Raw genomic sequence first — 23812 nt, 5'->3', positions numbered from 1 at the left:
AAATTCAACTCAAGCAGCAACAAAGAGCTCTGCTGCCATTTCTAGACAAACCGCCAAATAAAAATCTGCTTCGGGAAGCAAATTAATCCAATTTCAGACTCTTCACAATAATCATCTCCAAAATATTGATTTCTGGTTACCAATGTAACATTGCCACATTTGCACTTTCTGACTGACAAAGTGGACGTGTTTCCTCATGTGAGCTTACTGGATAATAAGAAATTTAATTTAAAAAATGCAAAATCTAAGAGTTAGTGTCTGATAGGCTAATCAATAGCCTGTCCCTCTTTACATTCCACCAAAGAAAACCAAGACACGGCGCAGGACAGTGCAGCATCGTCTTTTAAAGTTTTACTGGAGGCTTTTCTTAAAGTGATTAGACTACTATTAATCGATAATGAAATCGAGATTGTGTGTATTAAAGTAAGACGGACCACCACACCAACGGTCTGAATAGGTATGTACAACAAATTAAATGTTTGGAAGACGTACACTCGTAAATGCAGCGTGGTATAAAAATTAAGCTCTTCTTGGCTACAATATTCAGAAAAAATAGTTAATAAACTCACCAGACACAGTCAGTGTAACAGGATCGCTGTGTTAATAAACTCACCAGACACAGTCAGTGTAACAGGATCACTGTGTTAATGAACTCACCAGACACAGTCAGTGTAACAGGATCGCTGTGTTAATAAACTCACCAAACACAGTCAGTGTCACAGGATCACTGTGTTAATAAACTCACCAGACACAGCCCAGTGTAACAGGATTACTGCGCTGAGAGGAACGTGGTTGATCTCCTCTTTGTGCCTCACACTGGTACTGTCCACTATGGGACTGAGTGACAGGGCTGAGTGTGTATCTGGCCCCAGTGGTGTCTCTGATCTTCACTGTGCCTCCTGACTGCTCTTGTACCAGAGATATCGCCATCCAGTGAAACGCCCCTCAACCCCACAGCTCAGGGTGACAGTCTCTCCAGTGTACAGCTCTCCCCATTGAAGACTGCTGGTCAGCACAGCCTTTGGCAGCTCTGGGTAAATGAAGAAACAAGGCATGTTAGGAACATCCATTACCAATACAAAGACAGAAATAAAACATTACAGGTTCCAGTACAATGGAAACACAGACTCTGATTCTCTCAAATGAAAGCAGCTCAATGTTACTGTCTCTCAGGGTCCAGTAAAGAGGGCACAGCTCTGTATTGTTGTAATTATACATTTTTACTGTCTGAGATTTGTATTCTTGGTTGATTATTCTGGTTGGTTATCCGACAATAGCCCTATTCATAGAAAATATTAAATATATCTGGATGGTTCAGACAAGACCCCCTGATCAGGTATGAAACACATATTGAAGGGATAATAACAACCTTTTACAATGTGTACATAACACTGTACAATAGCAGTACATAATACAATACAATAGGCTAATGCAATAGGTCAGAGGTGCACAATTCTAGTCCTCCAGCTCTTGTTTATCAGAGAGATTGTGGGCAAGACTTTCCCTGTGTAAAGCTAATGCTTTTTCATTTCAAAATTGACTGTTTTCTATTTCACAAAACAGTAATTTCTGAAGAAGGAAAAAACTAACTTTGAAACGCTGAACTTTAACACTAGAAGCGTCAGGAATTTCGAACTACCTAGAAGCACCAAACGGTCATTTTAACCGGTAGCTTTTTAAACAGCTGTAATATGATCATGAAAGACAAACGATTGTAATAAAACTCAAAAGTTGTGTTTATGAACATCAAATCAAACATTTGCATAGCAGAAACACCATATTTAAATGGAAAACAAAACATACTTTTTTTTTCAAAGGAGCAGTACAAAACAAGAGAAACTTAAATAAAATAAACATTTCACTAGTGACTATTTTGTAACGGGTCTCTGTACATACAGAGTTCTATAAACATTTTATTTGTTTGTAAAAATAACATCAAAGGGTCTTTTATTTTTAAAAAGAGTATATAATGCACTACTTTAAAACATAAATAACTATAATACAATAAACTATTTATATAGCATATTTATTTAGCCTGCATACCTGGCAGCTTTCTAACCTGTACAGTCCACACAGAATACACGCTTCCCCACTTTCCCTGAGCATTTACCGGATTACAGGCTACATTTGAATAGATAAATATGCATTGAAATAACCGGTTAAAATGACCGGTTTGGGCTCTTCTAGGTAAACATGCTTATAATTGTCAATTTCTTGTGAATATGCGCTCAAACGCCGTCACTATATCTAATGCATATATTTAGAAAAGTCACAAACGGGCATGCGCATTACATTCCGGAACGCAGAGTCATTTAAATTTTAAAACACAAAACGGTCAAATTGACTGGCTTGGCGCTTCCTGTGTTAAATGCTGAACCTTGAATGTTGGAAGCATCTTCCACAAACTACGGTGAAACATTAACTTTGATTAAAATCATCGTCTGGGACAGCTCTCTGAGATTCCCCTAAAAAATTTAGGCAGTTCCTTCTGAATTCGCCTAAAGGACTAATACTGTATAGCAGTCACCGTTCAATTCTGATTTTCTGATTTCATGATTCATTTCAGTTATGTCATCTATGCTTAAATGTGTTTTGTTTTTCATATAAAAGCTCACAATATTATGTTGTTTTTTAAGTGACTATTTAAATTGTGTTTTTTATAGCAAAATCTTTAAAGTTTTATTACATTTTACTTTTATGAACATTGAAATGACCTTTTGTTTTTACTTCATTTATTAATAACCATGAGTACTTTAAATCACAAATGAAGAGCATCGTAATCCGAGCCATTAAAAAGTACAATGCTTTATCTTAGATTTTAGATTAAAAGAATGTTTATATTTACTTCAGGACCTTCAAACATGCTTTTCAGGACCACTGATACAATACATTTTTTAAAGAGTAACAGTGGTTTATGTAATTTATTTTACTTTGTGTGGGTCTGACCTAAGATTTCATCTATCTATCATAATTAAACCATATGTTATGTATTTTTTTTAATTTAGTGCAAAGGTTTTGTATTTAATCTTGCACAGATCAATGTAATGTAAAGCCTCCAGAGATGATCAGTAACGAAAGCAGCTGGGGAGAATGAACTGTACCTAGCAGTGGGTGAAAGTGATTACAGAGTGACTGTCCAGCTTTCTGCTGTAGTCTGGTGTGAACGAAAGCCATTTTGTTATACAGTGCATAGTGACCAACTCCTCTATTGAAATTGTTCTGAATGGAAGGGTCTAATAAAAGAGGTGATTAAAGAGAGCAACATCACCACTGCCATCCAGCTGGGTTTTTTTCTTTGCAATCAACTACACTACTGCATCAGGCAGTTTAAAATGGAGCAGTACTACTGCCTCTCAGGGGTCTGTATTGAGGGGTCTGTTCAGCTGGGTTAATAAACTCACCAGACACAGTCAGTGTAACAGAGGATCGCTGTGTTAATAAACTCACCAGACACAGTCAGTGTAACAGGATCACTGTGTTAATAAACTCACCAGACACAGTCAGTGTAACAGATCACTGTGTTAATAAACTCACCAGACACAGTCAGTGTAACAGGATCGCTGTGTTAATAAACTCACCAGACACAGTCAGTGTAACAGGATCACTGCGCTGAGAGGAACGTGGTCGGTCTCCTCTTTGTGCCTCACACTGGTACTCTCCACTATGGGACTGAGTGACAGAGCTGAGTGTGTAACTGGCTCCAGTGGTGTCTCTGATCTGCCTTGTGTCTCTCTGACTGCTCTTGTACCAGAGATATTCCCAGTCAGTGAAACCCCTCTCAACCCCACAGCTCAGGGTGACAGTCTCTCCAGTGTACAGGTTTCTCCATTGAGGACTGCTGTTCAGCACAGCCTTTGGCAGCTCTGGTAAATGAAGAAACAAGGCATGTTAGGAACATCCATCTCCAATACAAAGACAGAAATAAAACATTACAGGTTCCAGTACAATGGAAACACAGGGGTCTGATTCTCTCAAATGAAAGCAGCTCAATGTTACTGTTTCTGTATTGTTGTTATTATACATTTTACTGTCTGAGATTTGTATTCTTGGTTGATTATTCTGGTTGGTTATCTGAAAATAGCCCTATTCATGAAAAATATGAAATATATCTGGATGGGCTCCCGAGTGGCACATCCCAGTAAAGGCGCTCCACGCGGAATGTAGGATGTGCCCTATAGCCTGGAGATCGCAGTTCGAATCCAGGCTATGTCACAGCTGACCGTGACCGGGAGTTCCTAGGGGCGGCACAATTGGCTGAGCGCTGCCCGGGTAGGGAGGGCTTAGGTCGGCAGGGGAATCCACGGATCACCGCGCATCAGCGACCCCTGTGGCCGACAGGGGCGCCTGTGGCTCTGCAGCGGAGCCGCCAGATCTGTGTTGTCCTCCGGCACTATAGGTCTGGTGGCATTGCTGTGGATCTGCGAGTGTGAAAAATGACGGCTTGGAAGGAGCACGTTTCGGAGGACCGCGTATTCCAGCCTCCGTTTCCCGAGTCGGCGGGGGGGTTGCGAGCGGTGAGCCGGGGATACAGATAATAATTGGGCATGCTAAATTGGGGTGAAAATCGGGGTAAAATAATTGGCGACGACTAAATTAAAATATATATATATATATATATATATATATATATATATATATATATATATATATATATATATATATCTGGACGGTTCAGACAAGACTCCCTGGATCAGGTATGAAACACATACTGAAGGGATAATAACAACCTTTTACAATATGTACATAACACTGAACTATAGCAGGATATAATACAATACAATAGGCTAATGCAATAGGTCAGAGGTGCACAATTCTAGTCCTCCACCTCTTGTCTATCTGAGAGACTGTGGGCAAGACTATCCCTGTGTAAAGCTAATGCTTTTTCATTTCAAAATGGACTGTTTTCTATTTCACAAACAGTAATTTCTGAAGAAGGAAAAAACTATCTTTGAAACGTTGAAATTTAACACTAGAAGCGCTGGAATTTCGAACTACCTAGAAGCACCAAACGGGTCATTTTAACCGGTAGCTTTTTAAACAGCTGTAATATGATCATGAAAGACAAACGATTATATAAAACTCAAAAGCTGCATTTATTAATTTCAAATCAAACATTTGCATAGCAGAAACACCATATTTAAATGGAAAACAAAACATACTTTTTTTTTTCATAAGGAGCAGTACAAAACAAGAGAAACTTAAATAAACTTAAATAAGATAAACATTTCACTAGTGACTATTTCGTAACAGATCTCTGTACATACGGAGTTCTATAAACATTTCATTTGTTTGTAAAAATAACATCAAATGGTCTTTTATTTTCAAAAAGAGTATATAATGCACTACATCAAAACATTAATAACTATAATACAATAAACTATTTATATAGCAGATTTATTTAGCCTGCATACCTGGCAGCTTTCTAACCTGTACAGTTCACACACAATACACGCTTCTCCACTTTCCCTGAGCATTTACCGGATTATAGGCTACATTTGATAAATAAATATGTACTGAAATAACCGGTTAAAATGACCGGTTTGGGCTCTTCTAGGTAAACATGTTTATAATGCGCATTACATTCCGGAACGCAGAGTCATTTAAATTTTAAAGCTCAAAACGGTTAAATTGACTGGCTTGGCACTTCTAGTGTTAAATGCTGAACCTTGAATGTTGGAAGCATCTTCCACAAACTACGGTGAAACAATAACTTTGATGAAAATCATCGTCTGGGACAGCTCACTGAGATTCCCCTAAAAAATATAGACAGTTCCTTCTGAATTCGCCTAAAGGACTAATACGGTATACCAGTCACCGTTCAATTCTGATTTTCTGATTTCATGATTCATTTCAGTTATGTCATCTATGCTTAAATGTGTTTTGTTTTCATATAAAAGCTCACAATATTATGCTGTTTTTATGTGACTATTTAAACTGTGTTTTTTATAGCAAAATCTTTAAAGTTTTATTACATTTTACTTTTATGAACATTGAAATTACCTTTTCTTTTTACCTGATTTATTAATAACCATGAGTACTTTAAATCACAAATGAAGAGCATCGTAATCCGAGCCATTAAAAAGTACAATGCTTTATCTTAGATTTTAGGTTAAAAGAATGTTTATATTTACTCCAGGACCTTCCAACATGCTTTTCAGGACCACCTATACAATACATTTTTTTAAAGAGTAACAGTGGTTTATGTAATTTATTTTTACTTTGTATGATTCTGACCTAAGATTTCATCTATCTATCATAATTAAACCATATTTGATGTATTTTTTTTTTTTATTTAGTGCAAAGGTTTTGTATTTAATCACACACAGCAGATCAATGTAATGTAAAGCCTCCAGAGATGATCAATAACGAAAGCAGCTGGGGAGAATGAACCGTACCCTAGCAGTGGGTGAAAGTGATTACAGAGTGACTGTCTGGCTTTCTGCTGTAATCTGGTGTGAACGAAAGCCATTTTGTTATACAGTGCATAGTGACCAACTCCTCTGTTGTAATTGTTCTGAATGGAAGGGTCTAATAAAAGAGGTGATTAAAGAGAGCAACATCACCACTGCCATCCAGCTGGGTTTTTCTTTCTTACAATCAACTACATTACTGCCTCAGGCAGTTTAAAATGGATCAGTACTGCCTCTCAGGGGTCTGTATTGAGGGGTCTGTTCAGCTGGGTTAATGAACTCACCAGACACAGCAGGGGTAACAGGATCACTGTGTTAATAAACTCACCAGACACAGTCAGTGTAACAGGATCACTTTGTTAATAAACTCACCAGACACAGTCAGTGTAACAGGATCACTGTGTTAATAAACTCACCAGACACAGTCAGTGTAACAGGATCACTGTGTTAATAAACTCACCAGACACAGTCAGTGTAACAGGATCACTGTGTTAATAAACTCACCAGACACAGTCAGTGTAACAGAATCACTGTGTTAATAAACTCACCAGACACAGTCAGTGTAACAGGATCGCTGTGTTAATAAACTCACCAGACACAGTCAGTGTAACAGGATCACTGTGTTAATAAACTCACCAGACACAGTCAGTGTAACAGGATCACTGTGTTAATAAATTCACCAGACACAGTCAGTGTAACAGGATCACTGTGTTAATAAACTCACCAGACACAGTCAGTGTAACAGAATCACTGTGTTAATAAACTCACCAGACACAGTCAGTGTAACAGGATCGCTGTGTTAATAAACTCACCAGACACAGTCAGTGTAACAGGATCACTGTGTTAATAAACTCACCAGACACAGTCAGTGTAACAGGATCGCTGTGTTAATAAACTCACCAGACACAGTCAGTGTAACAGGATCACTGTGTTAATAAACTCACCAGACACAGTCAGTGTAACAGGATCGCTGTGTTAATAAACTCACCAGACACAGTCAGTGTAACAGGATCACTGTGTTAATAAACTCACCAGACACAGTCAGTGTAACAGGATCGCTGTGTTAATAAACTCACCAGACACAGTCAGTGTAACAGGATCACTGTGTTAATAAACTCACCAGACACAGTCAGTGTAACAGGATCGCTGTGTTAATGAACTCACCAGACACAGTCAGTGTAACAGGATCGCTGTGTTAATAAACTCACCAGACACAGTGTAACAGGATCGCTGTGTTAATAAACTCACCAGACACAGTCAGTGTAGCAGGATCACTGTATTAATAAACTCACCAGACACAGCCAGTGTAACAGGATCACTGTGTTAATAAACTCACCAGACACAGTCAGTGTAACAGAATCACTGTGTTGATAAACTCACCAGACACAGTCAGTGTAACAGGATCACTGTGTTAATAAACTCACCAGACACAGTCAGTGTAACAGGATCACTGTGTTAATAAACTCACCAGACACAGTCAGTGTAACAGGATCGCTGTGTTCATAAACTCACCAGACACAGTCAGTGTAACAGGATCACTGCGCTGAGAGGAACGTGGTCGATCTCCTCTTTGTGCCTCACACCAGTACTGTCCACTATAGGACTGATCAGCAAGCCTGATTGTGTATCTCTCATCAATAGCGTCTCCAATCTGCTGCACTGTGCCTCCCTCACTTTTCTTGTACCAGAGATATCGCCATCCAGTGAAACGCCCCTCAACCTCACAGCTCAGGGTGACAGTCTCTCCAGTGTACAGGTTTCTCCATTGAGGACTGCTGGTCAGCACAGCCTTTGGCAGCTCTGGGTAAATGAAGAAACAAGGCATGTTAGGAACATCCATCTCCAATACAAAGACAGAAATAAAACATTGCATTATTATTATTAATTTCTAAGCATACGCCCTTATCCAGGGTGACTTACAATTGTTACAAGATATCACATTTTTACATACAATTACATTATTCTTTTTTTTTTACTCAATATTATTAATATTTTTTACATACAATTAGTCATTTATACAGTTGGGTTTTTACTGGAACAGTCTAGGTAAAGTACCTTGCTCAAGGGTACAGCAGCAGTGTCCCCCACCTGGGATTGAACCCACAACCCTCCGGTCAAGAGTCCAGAGCCCTAACCACTACTCCACACTGCTGCCCAGGTTCCAGTACAATGGAAACACAGACTCTGATTCTCTCAAATGAAAGCAGCTCAATGTTACTGTCTCTCAGGGTCCAGTAAAGAGGGCACAGCTCTGTATTGTTGTAATTATACATTTTTACTGTCTGAGATTTGTATTCTTGGTTGATTATTCTGGTTGGTTGTCCGACAATAGCCCTATTCATGGGAAATATTAAATATATCTGGATGGTTCAGACAAGACCCCCTGGATCAGGTATGAAACACATACTGAAGGGATAATAACAACCTTTTGCAATGTGCACATAACACTGTACAATAGCAGGATATAATACAATACAATAGGCTAATGCAATAGGTCAGAGGTGCACAATTCTAGTCCTCCAGCTCTTGTCTATCTGAGAGACTGTGGGCAAGACTTTACCTGTGTAAAGCTAATGCTTTTTCATTTCAAAATGGCCTGTTTTCTATTTCACAAAACAGTAATTTCTGAAGAAGGAAAAAACTAACTTTGAAACGCTGAAATTTAACACTAGATATGCCGGAATTTCGAACTACCTAGAAGCACCAAACCGGTCATTTTAACCGGTAGCTTTTTAAACAGCTGTAATATGACAATGAAAGACAAACGATTGTATAAAACTCAAAAGTTGTGTTTATGAACATCAAATCAAACATTTGCATAGCAGAAACACCATATTTAAATAGAAAACAAAACATCAAATATTTTTCTTCAAAAGCAGCAGTACAAAACAAGAAAAACTTAAATAAAACATAAATAAATTAAACATTTCACTAGTGACTATTTTGTAACGGGTCTCGTACATACGGAGTTCTATAAACATTTTATTTGTTTGTAAAAATAACATCAAAGGGTCTTTTTTTTCAAAAAATAGTATCTAATGCACTACTTCAAAACATAAATAACTATAATACAATAAACTATTTATATAGCAGATTTATTTAGCCTGCATACCTGGCAGCTTTCTAACCTCTACAGTCCACACACAATACACGCTTCTACACTTTCCCTGAGCATTTACCGGATTATAGGCTACATTTGATAAATAAATATGTATTGAAATAACCGGTTAAAATGACCGGTTTGTGTGCTTCTAGGTAAACATGTTTATAATTGTCAATTTCTTGTGAATATGCAGCTCAAACGCCGTCACTATATCTAATGCATATATTTAGGAAAAGTCACAAACGGGCATGCACATTACATTCCGGAACGCAGAGTCATTTAAATTTTTTTAACCCTGCTGTCATCTGAAATTACAAAATCTTCCCTAAATTTGTTCTTTAATTAATTTATGACAAAACAATATTTCCTGAGCATCATCCCGGCCTAGTTTTCTCAAAACCATAACATTGCGATCAACAATTGTATCTGTTTTTGAATCTGATTCCTTATTTCACTGGAGCTTTTTGGTCCATGCTATGTCCATTACTAAATGTTTCACTTAAAAAAAAAATAACAATAGCTTTTCAGATTTCCCTATAGGCTTTATTTATATATATATATATATATATATATATATATATATATATATATATATATATATATATATATATAATGACTCACTTACATGGTCTAGACCTTTGCATCTTTTGATCAGGATGCGGTTGGATGTGGTTGGATGTTTCCCTATTTTTTTTTTTTACCAATGTATACAATTCTCATAGCATTTGGTTCCTCAGTAATATATGCATGTCACTGTAATTAGCAAATGTGGTTGTCTCCCAATAACAGTGTTACACAGAGGTAGAGGGGAAGCTATAAAAAAAGTCAACAAGATATATTGTGAAAAGTGTTGAATTTAAATCAAGGGAAGTAATGTTAAAACTTTACAATGCATTAGTAAGACCTCATCTAGAATGTTGTTTTCAGTTCTGGTCACCTCGTTACAAAAAGGATATTGCTGCTCTAGAAAGGGTGCAAAGAAGAGCGACCAGAATTATCCCGGGTTTAAAAGGCACAGAGAATACACAGAGAATTGTGAGGATCTGGAACCAACTCCTCAGTAATGTTGTTGAAGCTGACACCCTGGGATCCTTCAAGAAGCTGCTTGATGAGATTCTGGGATCAATAAGCTACTAACAACCAAACGAGCAAGATGGGATGAATGGCCTCATCTTTGTTTGTAAACTTTCTTATGTTCTTATGTGCTGTAGTAATTTTCTTTTAGTACCACTACGAGAACACAGTTCATTCTGAACTGTTAAGAACATTTGTGTTAACTTGTGATTAGGCAGAGCCACATCTTTTTGCATTACTTCCAGAGGATGGACTTTTAATAGTAGTCAAGTGCTTAATGGCTCACTTCACCAACTTCTGCCATGTCCCAACAAATGCAAATGCATGACTACAGTCAAAGGATTCCATTCAAAATGAAGTGAAGCAAAATAAATAAATAAATAAATAAATAAATAAATAGAAAAACCTGCAAACAACATGCACTCCTCTCTCTTGATTACACAACCATAAAACCCTCAGGCCATAAAACCCTTGTTAAAATAGAAATCATATTTTTTTTGAGTGTTTGAACTTTCCAAAGTTATTGTATATGTAAGGTATAAACCACGACGGACCGTGCGGTTCCCATCATATATACCACACCTGGGGTGGTGATAAGGCCCGAGGCGTCAGCCAAGGGCCTTTAAACACACCACAAGTGGTATAAATCCATCCTTGGACTCGTTAATTATATAAGTTTTGTGTAACAAACTTTTGCCACAGAAAATACATGTGGAGCCATTCTCTCAACATGATTATTAATATAATGTTTTACTGTGCTTTTAACCCTGTTGGGTTTTTATTTGAAATATACCTGAATTAAATATTATTATTATTATTTATTTCTTAGCAGACGCCCTTATCCAGGGCGACTTACAGTCATAAACAAAAAAACATTTAATCTGTGGTTGAACCAGATGAAATCAATTAATTCACTTGTAACAGTCAACTTTTTATGAATACAAGACTTATTTAATCAAAACACTGTCTAAATCAATAGGGCCTGTATCGGAATGGTTGGGAATGTAAGAAACTCACCAGTTATGTTTAATTTCACAGGATCGCTGCGCTGAGAGTAGAGTGGCTGATCTCCTCTTTGTCCTCGACAGCAGTACTGGCCCTGGTCAGATACAGCGGCTGCAGTGATGGTGTAGCTGTCACCAGTTATACTGCGACCAGCAGTCTGGAGCACTGGAGTGTCCTCACTGTCTTTGTACCAGAGATATTTCCAGCCAGCAGAACCCCCCTCAACCCCACACCTCAGAGTGACTGTCTCCCCGGTGAATATCTCTGGGAATGGAGGCTCCAGGGTGAGTGTAGTCTGGGGCAGCTCTGTAGAAACAGAGAAGAACAATTAGGGACTGAAGAATTACTGTGTGACATTATTTTCATGGTTAGATCATTTAGAGGACCCTGATCACAATTAAGAGTCGCTTGGTTGGACGGAATTTTTGATTTCAACAAACAAAATCCTAAACAGATTTATTACCTTTCGTTTTTAACTAACTTAAACATATCTGAAATCAAAATGCCCCAAAAATGTGCTTTAATCATGTCAAATTTAGTTTTAACGCACCAAATTCATATATTTTTTTTGGCCTGGTGGCCATCTTGGATTTAAGTTAAGCCCTCTCCTGACTTTGAGCATTCATAACTATATATATATATATATATATATATATATATATATATATATATATATATATATAATGACTGGCTTTAATTTCCCCTCCTTGTTTTTAGTAAAACTGTTTGCATTTTATTGTATAGTTATTTAAACTGATTTATGTAAACCTAAGATCACTGTAATAAAGCTTTGTGAACTTTTATTCTGCCTCTGTCATTCTGTTGTCATTCCTGGTCACTTTGCCCCTATTCCAAACCTTTTTAATTTAGTTTAGTAGTGCCCCCCTAGTGGTGGTGTTAGGACTCATTGGGTGTCACTGGGTGGCTGCTACAGTACTTGTAAAATGCAACCTTTTAAGTTTACTCGGGCTGGAGTACAGAACAAGATAGCAGACTTCCTTACCCGCATTCCCAAGAGTGAGAAACTGGAGGTGGAAGGGAATGTGTGAGGGAGCTGTTAATCGCTACCCTCACTAAAACCATGAACGCTAACGATAGGTTGCGGATGCAACCCCGGTTCCCTGAAAGAGAAAATAACCATCAAGGTATGGGACATTGCCGTCAGGCAGTAGGGATTGGCTGAGCTTTATGTCAAAGCTGCCGATAGGCCTCCGCGCAAGCTGCCGTGTAAGCCCGCCCCCCTGGGAGCTTACTATACGCAGCGCGCGGAGAGTCACTTCCTCTTTTGCCCTTCAGGCCGTGAAGGCCTCCAGAGCGACCTCGCGGCTTGATGGTTATTTTCTCTTTCAGGGAACCGGGGTTGCATCCGCAACCTATCGTTCCCTTTCAAGTCGAAAATAACCATCAAGGTATGGGAACAGTGTACCCAAGCCGTGGCAAGGGAGGATTCTCGGCAGTAGGACAGCCTTACGTCATAACGCAACTGCGTAGGCAGTACATCTACACATATGCGGAGCTGCGCCTCAGCGTCTATGCTCACAATGACACCTGTCCCAAGGTGGAATAGTCACACCATATTGTCAACCACTCTAGACGTCCGCAACCTGAGGCGTCATAGAGTGCAACACAGATGCTCCAAATGACGGAGCAGAGGATTCCAGTACATTTAACCTGTAAAACCTCATGAAAGTATGCGGCGTAGCCCAACTGGCTGCCGCGCAAATATCAGACACCGGCACCCCTCGAAAGAGGGCCCAGGATGTCGCCATACCCCTGGTAGAATGCGCCTTCAACTGCCCTGGTGGTGGAAGGCCTGCAGATTCATACGCTAATTTAATAGTATCCACTATCCAGTGGGAAAGGCGCTGTTTAGACAGCGGCTGACCCAAAGATCTAGAACCATGGCATATGAACAACTGTTCTGTCTGCCTCACAGTCTTTGTACGGTCAATATAACACCTCAATGCCCTCACAGGGCAGAGCATGTGTAACCGCTCTTCCTCTGGGAAGAAAAAGGAGGAGGATGGAACGCCATCAACTCGACTGACTGGTTCATGTGGAACGGGGATATAACCTTTGGTAAAAAGGCCGGATTAGGGCGCATGGAGACCTTAGAACCGTCTCCTGCAAAACGAGTACAAGAAGGATGCACTGAAAGTGCATGTAACTCGCTCACGCGTTTTGCTGATACCACAGCCAGCAAAAACGCAGTCTTAATAGATATGAGCTTCATATCCACGCTGTGGAGAGGATCAAACGGTGCCTTGGCAAGGGCTTCTAGCACCACATCAAGGCTCCACGACGGTAAACTGGTCGTTCTTGGAGGCCGCAAGCGTCTTGCGCCTTTCAGAAACTGAGATGCCAAAAAATGGCAACCAGGTGATAACCCGTCAATGCGTACATGGCAAGCCGAAATAGCGGCCAAATACACTTTAAGTGTAGAGGGTGACTTACCCTCATCTAACAGCTTCTGCAGAAACTGTAATATCACTGCCATAGGGCAGGAGACCGGGTCATGGCCCTCAGCCAGACACCAACTCTGAAATAATTGCCACTTATACGCATATTGCGACCGAGTAGAGGGCGCTCTCGCACTCTGAATAGTGGATATAACCGCCGTCGAAAGCCCTAAGGCTGACAGGCGCTCCCGCTCAGGGGCCAAGCCCATAGCTGCATGAGCTTGGGGTTCGGATGCCATAGCCCTCCTAGGGCTTGGGACAACAGGTCCGCTCGCAGAGGGAGCTCCCTCGGGCGACCGTGCAACAACTGCACTAGACTCGGGAACCATATGCTCCGAGGCCACCGAGGAGCGATCAGGATAACTGTCGCTTGCTCTACCCTGACCTTCTCCAAGAAGGCGGGGGAGCATCGAAATCAGTGGAAATGCGTACAGGAGCCCTGGCGGCCATTCGTGAGCCAGTGCATCGACTCCTAGGGGGCTGTCGAGGTCCTTCACCGAGAACCATAGGGGACAGTGCGTGGTCTCTCGCGAAGCGAAGAGATCGACTTGCGCTGTGCCGAACCAGTCCCAAATGCTCTCTACCACCTGAGGGCGAAGACGCCATTCGCCCGCAAGAGGACCTCCTCTGGACAGGAGATCCGCTGCGTAATTGACTCTGCCCGGCAGATGAACTGCACGCAGAGAGGCTAAACGCGGTTGAGCCCAGAGCAACAGCCGCGTTACCATCCGGTGAAGACCGGGGGACCGCAATCCGCCCTGGCGATTGATATACGCCACTACTGTGGTGTTGTCTGACCGCACTAACACGTGCTTGTCTAGAAGCACTGGCAAGAAGTGCCGAAGGGGCGAGGTCCACTGCTCTGAGTTCCAGAGCGTTGATGTGGGCTGACCTCCAGGGTCCTGACCACACTCCACGGGTCCCTGTCCCGTTCCAGACTGCTCCCCAACCTTGGTTGGAAGCGTCGGTTGTGATAACTTCCCTTCGGAAGATGGGACCCAAGCGCACACCCTGGCGGATGTTCGACTGAACTCTCCACCAGCGTAATGCTTCCCAGCAGGTTCGGGATACCCTCAACCTGCAGTGCTTGTCTCTCCGCGGGTGCAACGCGAAGGCATTGAACCAGGCCTGCAGAGGTCTCTGGTGTAGTAAGCCCAAAGGAAGGGCTTGCGAGGCGGCAGCCATCAACCCCAGCATGCGCTGACAGAGCTCCATGCTGACTGTTTCTCTCAACCTGAATAGGGAGAGACACCGCTCTAATGAGGCAACTCTTTGTGTCGATAGGGTCGCTTCCATGGACACTGAGTCCAGATGCAGACCCAAAAACTCGGTCTGTTGGCTGGGCACGAGGCGGCTCTTGTCTGGATTGACCTTCAGACCTAGCAGCTGAAGATGGTCTGTAACCATAACTGTGTGCTGTGCCAGCTGCTCCTTTGACTGCGCGCAGACGAGCCAGTCGTCCAGATAGTTCAGCAGTCGAACGCCTTGAACCCGCAAGGGGGCTAAAATGGCGTCCATACACTTCGAAAAGGTTCGAGGAGCTAGAGACAGGCCGAATGGCAGGACACAAAACTCGTAGACCCTGCTCTGAAATGCGAAACGTAGGTACTTCCTGTGACCCGGACAGATGGGAACGTGAATGTATGCATCTGTGAGGTCTACGGTGGTAAACCAGTCGCCTTGCCGGACAGACTGGACAATGTGCCTGTGCGTAAGCATCTTGAACGACAACACCCGTAGGTATTTGTTCAGTAGTCGCAGATCTAAAATAGGGCGGAGCCCGCCGTCCTTCTTTGGCACAAGGAAGTATTTGGAGTAGAACCCCTGGTCGGTCAGAGCAGGGTCTACTAGTTGAATGGCACGCTTCTTGAGCAATGCCTGTATTTCTGCATTTAGAGCTGAGGACTGAACCGAGTCCTTCACTGCAGTTACCACCACTCCCCTGAAGGGGGGGGGTTTTAACCGGAATTGAAGGGTGTACCCGGTGAGTATAGTTTTGCGCACCCAGATGTCGTTGGTGCATTGTTGCCAGAACAGGAGCTGTGGAACAGTGTAGGGGTGGGTTAATGGCTGCCGGGGTTTCTCAGGGCTGCTTAGGCTGCGCTCGCTCACGAGGGGCCTGACCAGAGCCACGAGGGCGTGGTCTGCTACCTCCTCTGGGGCGCCACCCTCCGCGCTGCGGTCTTGCAAACGCGGGTTGGCTGCGTGCTGCAACCCCCAAAGGGGCGGTTTTACTGCCCTGTGGGTGCGCCTGCTGCTGCGGCGGCGCCCTGCACCATTGGCGCTCCTGCGGCCGCCTTGGCTGGAAAGGCTTGCTTGGCCACATCTTAGCCAACTGCTGCGACGCCTCACGCGCCTTGACGGAGCGTTGCAGCATCTCCTCCACCGCTGGGCCAAACGTGTGCCCCGGGGATATAGGAGCATCTAGCAACGAGGCCTTATCAGGCTCCTGTACCCTGGCCTGTGAGAGCCATAGCTGCCTCCTTGCCACTACAAGGGAAGCAATGCTCCTGCCCTGTGCTCGCGCATTCAGCTGAGCCAGCTTGACCAAAAGCTGTGCAACTGCACCCAGCTCGGTTCTGAGTCCGACGGATGGGGACTCAGGCAGGTCGCGAATCAGCGCCGCCTGGTAGACTGTCAGGAGGCTGGCCATGTTAGACAGTCTAACTGCCTCTGTAGCCGCGGCATAACCCTTTTTTAGGTGGGCCTCCGTAATCCTACACTGCCTGTTAGGGCAGGAAGGGTCCTTAGCCAGCCCCGAAAGTGTCGGCGTCTTTACTAGCGCGGCGAACGCGGCGCCCACTGGCGGAAACAACGCTAGCCCAGCTTCGCTCGCCCCGTGCATGGTGAAGGCCGAAGCCTTGCGAGAAGTCGCAGGGGCGGAGGCCGGTGCTCCCCAGGTGGACTGCACCTCCTTAATAAAATCCGGGAATGCCGGGAGCATCCTGGACTGAAGGGGCGGAGCCGATGGCAATTCAAATAGAGAGCGTCGTGTTGGCTCTGATGCAGGCCAGTCCACGCCTAGGTGACGGGCTGCCCTCTCCACCACTGACCAGATAGGGTCATTAGTATCCAGCACTTCAGGGTCGTCCTGCCCAGAGTGCTGGGATGCCACCTCAGGCTCTGTATCTTCGAAGAGCGGGTCTGCGTCAGATGCGTCCCTTGAGACAGCATCGGCGTCCCACTCTACTTCCTGGGGCACTGGTGGAGGAACCATCGGCTGACTAGCGCTGGGTCCGGTAACCATCTCTGGGGCCCGAGGCGCCACATTCGCTAGGGTCATGAGGAGGGATTGTTGTCCCATCATGAGCTCCATAAACTGCGACATCTTGGAGGTGAGCTCAGCCACCCCAGATGTGTCCTGATGCCGTCTACCCCTTCGAGGGGAGCGGGAGTGCCTTCTCCGGCGAGGCGATCGAGATCTGGATCGAGACTCCCGACGGGGGCGAGCCCCGCGAGAGGAGGGGCTGCGGGAACGTTCCCGAGCACGTCTAACTGGAGACCTCTGACCAGCTGTAAGCTGGGAAGATGGGCTCATAGGCTGAGACGTCGCCGGCAGCGACACGATAGATGATGGTGGGGCCGAGACGGTGTGGGACGAGCCCGAGGATGGGGAACGACCTCCAACCGCCTTCCTAGCTCTCTGGCGCAGGGTGCGTGTTTGAAACCCCGCACATAGCTGGCAGTATGCCCTGTCTGCCAGGGCAGATGCCGCATGGTCCGGCCCTAAGCATGCGACGCAGTCCTCGTGAGGGTCGCTGGCAGGCAACTTGGCCTGACAGGTCACGCAACGGTGGAACCCAGACATCGTAAAACGCCGAAGCGTCTAGTATTGACGTCAATCACGCAGAGACGTTAAAAGCCGAGGTGCGCGCGTCGAGCGCCGAAGCGCCGGGCACCAAGCGTCAAGCACCTGAAGTGCGTGCGTCGAGCGCCGAGGCGTCGAGGGTGCGTGCGTCGAGCACCGAGCGCCGAAGCGTCGAGCACCGAGGTGCGTGCGTCGACGTCAAGGGTGCGCGCGTTGAGGCGTCGAGCGCCGAAGCGTCGAACACCGAGAGTCGAGCGTCGAGCGCCGAAGCGTCGAGCGCCGAGCGTCGAGGCGCGTGCGTCGAGCGTCGAGGGTGCGTGCGTCGAGCGTCGAGGGTGCGTGCGTCGAGGCGCCAAGCGCCGAGCACCGAGCGCCGAAGCGTCGAGCGCCCAGCACCGAGCGTCGAGCACCGAGCGTCGAGCACCGAGGTGCGTCGAGGGTGCGTGCGTCGAGGCGCCAAGCGCCGAGCACCGAGCGTCGAGCGCCGAAGCGTCGAGCGTCGAGCACCGAGCGTCGAGCACCGAGCACCAAGCGTTGATGGAACGTGCACCGAGCGTCGAGCACCGAGCGCCGAAGTGTCGAGCGTCGAGCACTGAGCCCCAAGTGCAGAAGCACTAAGCACCAAGCGCAGAAGCGCTGCACAAAGCGCCGAAGCGCTGCACCAAGCGCACAAGCGCTGACACCAAAAGCGCCGGAGCGCGAGCGCCGAAGCGCGAGTACCGAGCGTGGAACGCTAGCACAGACGCCTAAGCGTCAGCTGACCCGCCAAGCGGAGACGCTAAGTGCTGGTACAGTGTCTGATGCTGTGCAATACCTACCTGAAGGTGCTGGGGATTTTGCACGTTGGTGGTTGTCTTCCTCTGTATAGTGAAGGGAAAATCTTTTTTTTTTTTTTTTTTTATGTGGACGCTGCAGAAGGAAAGGGAGTTTAGTGCAATACCACGTGGCGGGAACGCGCCGCGGGGGGGAACACTGCAGAGCAGACTACCCGCACACACACACGGTTTAGCCTAAGCTAGACCGAGGATGCAATTGCGCGTGGCCAAGGCCAACGCAACACGCGTCCGACACACAATGTACAATATATACAAATATATATATACACAATAAATATAATATATATATAAAATATATATATACAAAAAACCCACACAATAATAATAAAAGGAACAGAGGAAAGACGGGGAGACCACGAAGAACGCGATGCCGAAGCAAAGCGAAAAGGAATATATAATGTTAAACAAAATATATCCTAAATAATAATACAAATACACAATAATAAACAATAATAACTCCGGAGAGTATAACTGAAATAAACTCGGAGAAGGGGATAAACCAGCTTCTCAAGCCTAAGCTTAGTGAGTACAATCAGTTAAATAGCTCTAAGTCCTACCGCTACTGATGCTGAAGGCAAAAGAGGAAGTGACTCTCCGCGCGCTGCGTATAGTAAGCTCCCAGGGGGGCGGGCTTACACGGCAGCTTGCGCGGAGGCCTATCGGCAGCTTTGACATAAAGCTCAGCCAATCCCTACTGCCTGACGGCAATGTCCCATACCTCGATGGTTATTTTCGACTTGAAAGGGAACATTGCCGTTTCATCATGGTCTACCAGGAATTGCACTGTTTAAAAGGGATTGGACGGTAGCTACAGGACTGAAAGAGGCACTAATGCTCTACTTCTACTTTTAATATTTAAATGCACATTAAAACCATATATAACATACTGTGACCAAAACCTTATAAAACAGTGTACTTACCGGTAGGAGAGGTAACATGAGTTGGAGTTGTTGCCAGGAGACCTATGAAAATAAAAAAGAGTTAGAGGAATCTTGGTGAACACAGCAAAATGCAAATATTCTTTTAGTGAAAGTGTGCGCACTTTTATTAGAAGAATATCGCAGGAGGGTTTGTGTTTCAAATACAAACTACAAAGAAAAAACAAAAAAAGCATACCTTTTAAATTTGGCCTTGATTTGTTTGTTAGAGACTTGTTTGAGCCGCAGCGTGGAATGCGCTGAGCATGCACAGGCACAGGCAGTTATACTGGAGCTCATGAGAGTGAGCTCACTGCTCCCAATACGTGGGGGAGGGAGGGAATAAAGTTTAGTACTAGTGTAAGAGAACTATGTTAGAAATAATATTAATACGCTTTGAAGAAAAGAAGTGGAATGAAATGGTCATTCAAATGTATTTTATATAGTTTCATGTAAAGTATGGACAATATGTGTTTAGCAAATATTTGTAAATAGTTATACATGTGTGTACTTCTCACTTCGGTGAGCTTAGGGGGAGGGGCTGAAGATAGCCAGCTATATATAAACTCAGCAAGGAAATAGGGGAGGAAGTTTTTTGTGGTGTTGCTTTACCAGAGGCTAGAGGCAATGTAATCCTATGTTGAAGCCTATTAGGACTCTGTTATCGTGCTGCATATTCGTCATTTCTGTTAATAGTTCTATTTATTTTCTCACATTTATCCTTTTTGTTATTTTGTGCTGTTAATAATAAGCGTTCAGTTCTTGCACCGTCGTCTTTCTGTCTTCCATTACAGCAACTGTTGTGCAACCTCACAGAACGTCATATCAGATTGAATGGTTCTTAACATGAAGCTGAGAGAAAGCTCTCATTGTATACTCTGCATTCGCGTAGGGCATGAGAGTTCAAGGTAGGGTGACATTAACCACAAAAATAACTTTTCTAAGAGCAGAGTGCAACTGTTGAACATGCATATGAAAACTACACAAAAAGATGTGTGTATCAAAATGAAAGGTGACTTGAGATTTTGGGGTAAAAAAACAAAATGTGTCAAAGTTGTAATTTCTATACTAAAAATCTATAATCTGCTCTTTTACCCCGATATGTAAATCATTTCTAATCTTGCTGATATCCAATAAGCTGCTGCTATTAATGGAACTATCCTTGTGTTGTGTCTGTGATGGTGAACCTATTTTTAAAGACCTTGATCTCCTTGAACCTAAATACTATTTAAATTGGAGACTACTTGACTGTCCAAAGCTAAATTGAATATGTGAAAAAGATGGTTGATATGAGGTTAAAACAATATGGCAGGGAAATGGTTAACTTCCAATGGATACCCGCTTTATTGGAACTTTACTGAGAGCAGTGTACCAACTGTAAATCATTAAAGAATGTAACTCAGACAAAACCAACATCTGTTAATTAAGTGTATTTTGTCTTTCAAGTAGTAAAAAGACAAAAAAAGTCATAATTTAATATTTAAGCATCTGTGGTATTTAGATCTGCCAATGTTTTCATCAGTTGAATCGACCCAGTCTGAAAGCTAGTGATTTCTATCATGAATGTGGTAGACGTTGAAACAATGTGGCACTGAAACATTAAGACAATAAGGGCCATATTTTCCAGTTTTCCAGAAACACATAAAGTCACATGACCTCAAAATGGCAGCCAAATTGGGTTAAATCAATGTCACGGTCAGATAAGAACATAAGAAAGTTTACAATCGAGAGGACGCCATTCAGCCCATCTTGCTCGTTTGGTTGTTAGTAGCTTATTGAACCCAGAATCTCATCATGCAGCTTCTTGAAGGATCCCAGGGTGTCAGCTTCAACAACATTACTGGGGAGTTGGTTCCAGACCCTCACAATTCTCTATGTAAAAAAGTGCCTCCTATTTTCTGTTCTGAATGCCCCTTTATCTAATCTCCAAGACTGGTCCTTGTTTCTTTTATCTTTTATTCCCTTCTTCAATATCAGTATCTCCCATATGATATTTATAATGCACATTTATAATGCACATTTTTACTGTACACTTTTCTCTATTAAATGTCATTTGCCATGTGTCTGCCCAGTTCTGAATGCTGTCTAGATCATTTTGAATGACCTTTGCTGCTGCAACAGTGTTTGCCACTCCTCCTATTTTTGTGTCGTCTGCAAATTTAACAAGTTTGCTTACTATACCAGAATCTAAATCATTAATGTAGATTAGGAATAGCAGAGAACCTAATACTGATCCCTGTGGTACACCACTGGTTACCTCGCTCCATTTTGAGGTTTCTCCTCTAATCAGTACTTTGTTTTCTACATGTTAACCACTCCCTAATCCATGTGCATGAATCCCCTTGAATCCCTACTGCGTTCAGTTTGAGAATTAATCTTTTATGCTAGACTTAGCGGTTAGCGGTTTGTAAATAACTTCTTTCATTTCTTTGAGTATTATTGGGAGGATCTCATCTGGCCCGGGGGATTTGTTTATTTTAAGAGCTCCTAGAACAGCTGATTGCTTTCAGCTGCTGCTCCACACAGACAGGTAATCGTCCCCCAGCGGAGCGCCACAGTAGTTAAACAATTAATTAAATCAATTTACAACAAATAACGCAAAAATATACAATAAAACTACATATTTCCCATGTGTAGGGCTTCCGCCCTGCCATACCCCCCTAGTTTACTCAACCCAATTAAAGGGATAATTAGGGTCAGCTGTTTGAGTACTTTGGTTAACAACCAGGCCTGATTTGGGCCAGCCCTGCCCAATATAAATCTGAGTAACTTTGGCCCTTACCATCAGAGTGAAGTTGTCAGCACACAGGTTCTAGAGGCACATCATGCCACGAACAAAAGAAATTCCTGAAGACCTCCGCAAAAAGGTTGTTGATGCATATCAGTCTGGAAAGGGTTACAAAGCCATTTCTAAGGCTCTGGGGTTCCACCGAACTACAGTCAGAGCCATATTGTCCAAATGGAGAAAGTTTGGGACAGTAGTGAATCTTCCCAGGAGTGGCTGTCCTGCCGAAATCTCTCCAAGAGCAAGGCGTAAAATCGTCCAGGAAGTCACAAAGAACCCTAGAACAACATCCAGGGATCTGCAGGCCTCTCTCGCCTCGGCTAAGGTCAGTGTTCATGACTCCACCATCAGAAAGACACTGGGCAAAAATGGGATTCATGGCAGAGTAGCAAGGCAGAAACCATTGCTCATTAAGAAGAACATGAATGCTCGTCTCAAGTTTGCCAAAAAGCACCTGGATGATCCTCAAGCGTTCTGGAACAATGTTCTATGGACAGATGAGTCAAAAGTGGAACTTTTTGGCCGACATGGGCCCCGTTATGTCTGGAGAAAACCAAACACTGCATTCCACAGTAAGAACCTCATACCAACGGTCAAGCATGGTGGTGGTAGTGTCATGGTTTGGGGATGCTTTGCTGCATCAGGACCTGGACGCCTTGCCATCATTGAAGGAACCATGAATTCTGCTCTGTATCAGAGAATTCTACAGGAGAATGTCAGGCCATCCGTCCGTGAGCTGAAGCTGAAGCGCAGCTGGGTCATGCAGCAAGACAATGATCCGAAACACACAAGCAAGTCTACATCTTAATGGTTGAAGAACAAGAAATTAAAAGTTTTGGAATGGCCTAGCCAAAGTCCAGACCTAAACCCCATTGAGATGTTGTGGCAGGACCTGAAACGAGCAGTTCATGCTCGAAAACCCACAAATGACACAGAGTTGAAGCAGTTCTGTATGGAGGAGTGGGCCAAAATTCCTCCACGGCGCTGTGAGAGACTAATCAATAACTACAGGAAGCGTTTTGTTGCAGTTATTGCTGCTGGCGTAACCAAGGTGGCGTAACCAGTTATTGAGTCTGAGGGGGCGATTTGAATTGAATTTGAATTGGGTGTTGCATAACTTTCTTTAATAAATAAATGAAATACGTATCAAATTTTTTGTGTTATTTGCTCACTCGGTCCCTTTTATCTAATATTAGGTTTTGTTTGAAGATCTGATAAAATTCAGTGTCAGAAATGCAAAAATGCAGAAAATCAGACAGGGGGCAAATACTTTTTCACAGCACTGTATATATATATATATATATATATATATATATATATATATATATATATATATATATATATATATATATATATATATATATATATATATAATACAACCCTAATATTATTATAATTGATATTTTATATTGATA

At 43.3% G+C, this 23812-nt stretch overlaps 1 protein-coding gene across 1 annotated transcript; it reads right to left on the bottom strand.

The window, feature by feature from the left end:
• Positions 1–772: 772 nt before the first annotated feature.
• LOC131725471 (Fc receptor-like protein 5) lies at positions 773–19872 on the bottom strand (the record flags this gene model as incomplete). The annotated part of the gene is made up of 6 exons (XM_059018709.1): positions 773–1030; positions 3579–3863; positions 7923–8210; positions 11605–11898; positions 19616–19657; positions 19812–19872. Coding segments are annotated over 6 exons (1113 nt in total), but the record flags the coding sequence as incomplete, so codon positions are not given.
• Between the last annotated feature and the right edge of the window lie 3940 nt (positions 19873–23812).

This window comes from Acipenser ruthenus, unplaced genomic scaffold, assembly GCF_902713425.1.
Source record: "Acipenser ruthenus unplaced genomic scaffold, fAciRut3.2 maternal haplotype, whole genome shotgun sequence".
NCBI classification, from domain to species: Eukaryota; Metazoa; Chordata; class Actinopteri; order Acipenseriformes; family Acipenseridae; genus Acipenser; species Acipenser ruthenus.
Note: the sequence above shows the minus strand (reverse complement) of the source record. Positions and strands in the feature narration are given on the sequence as shown.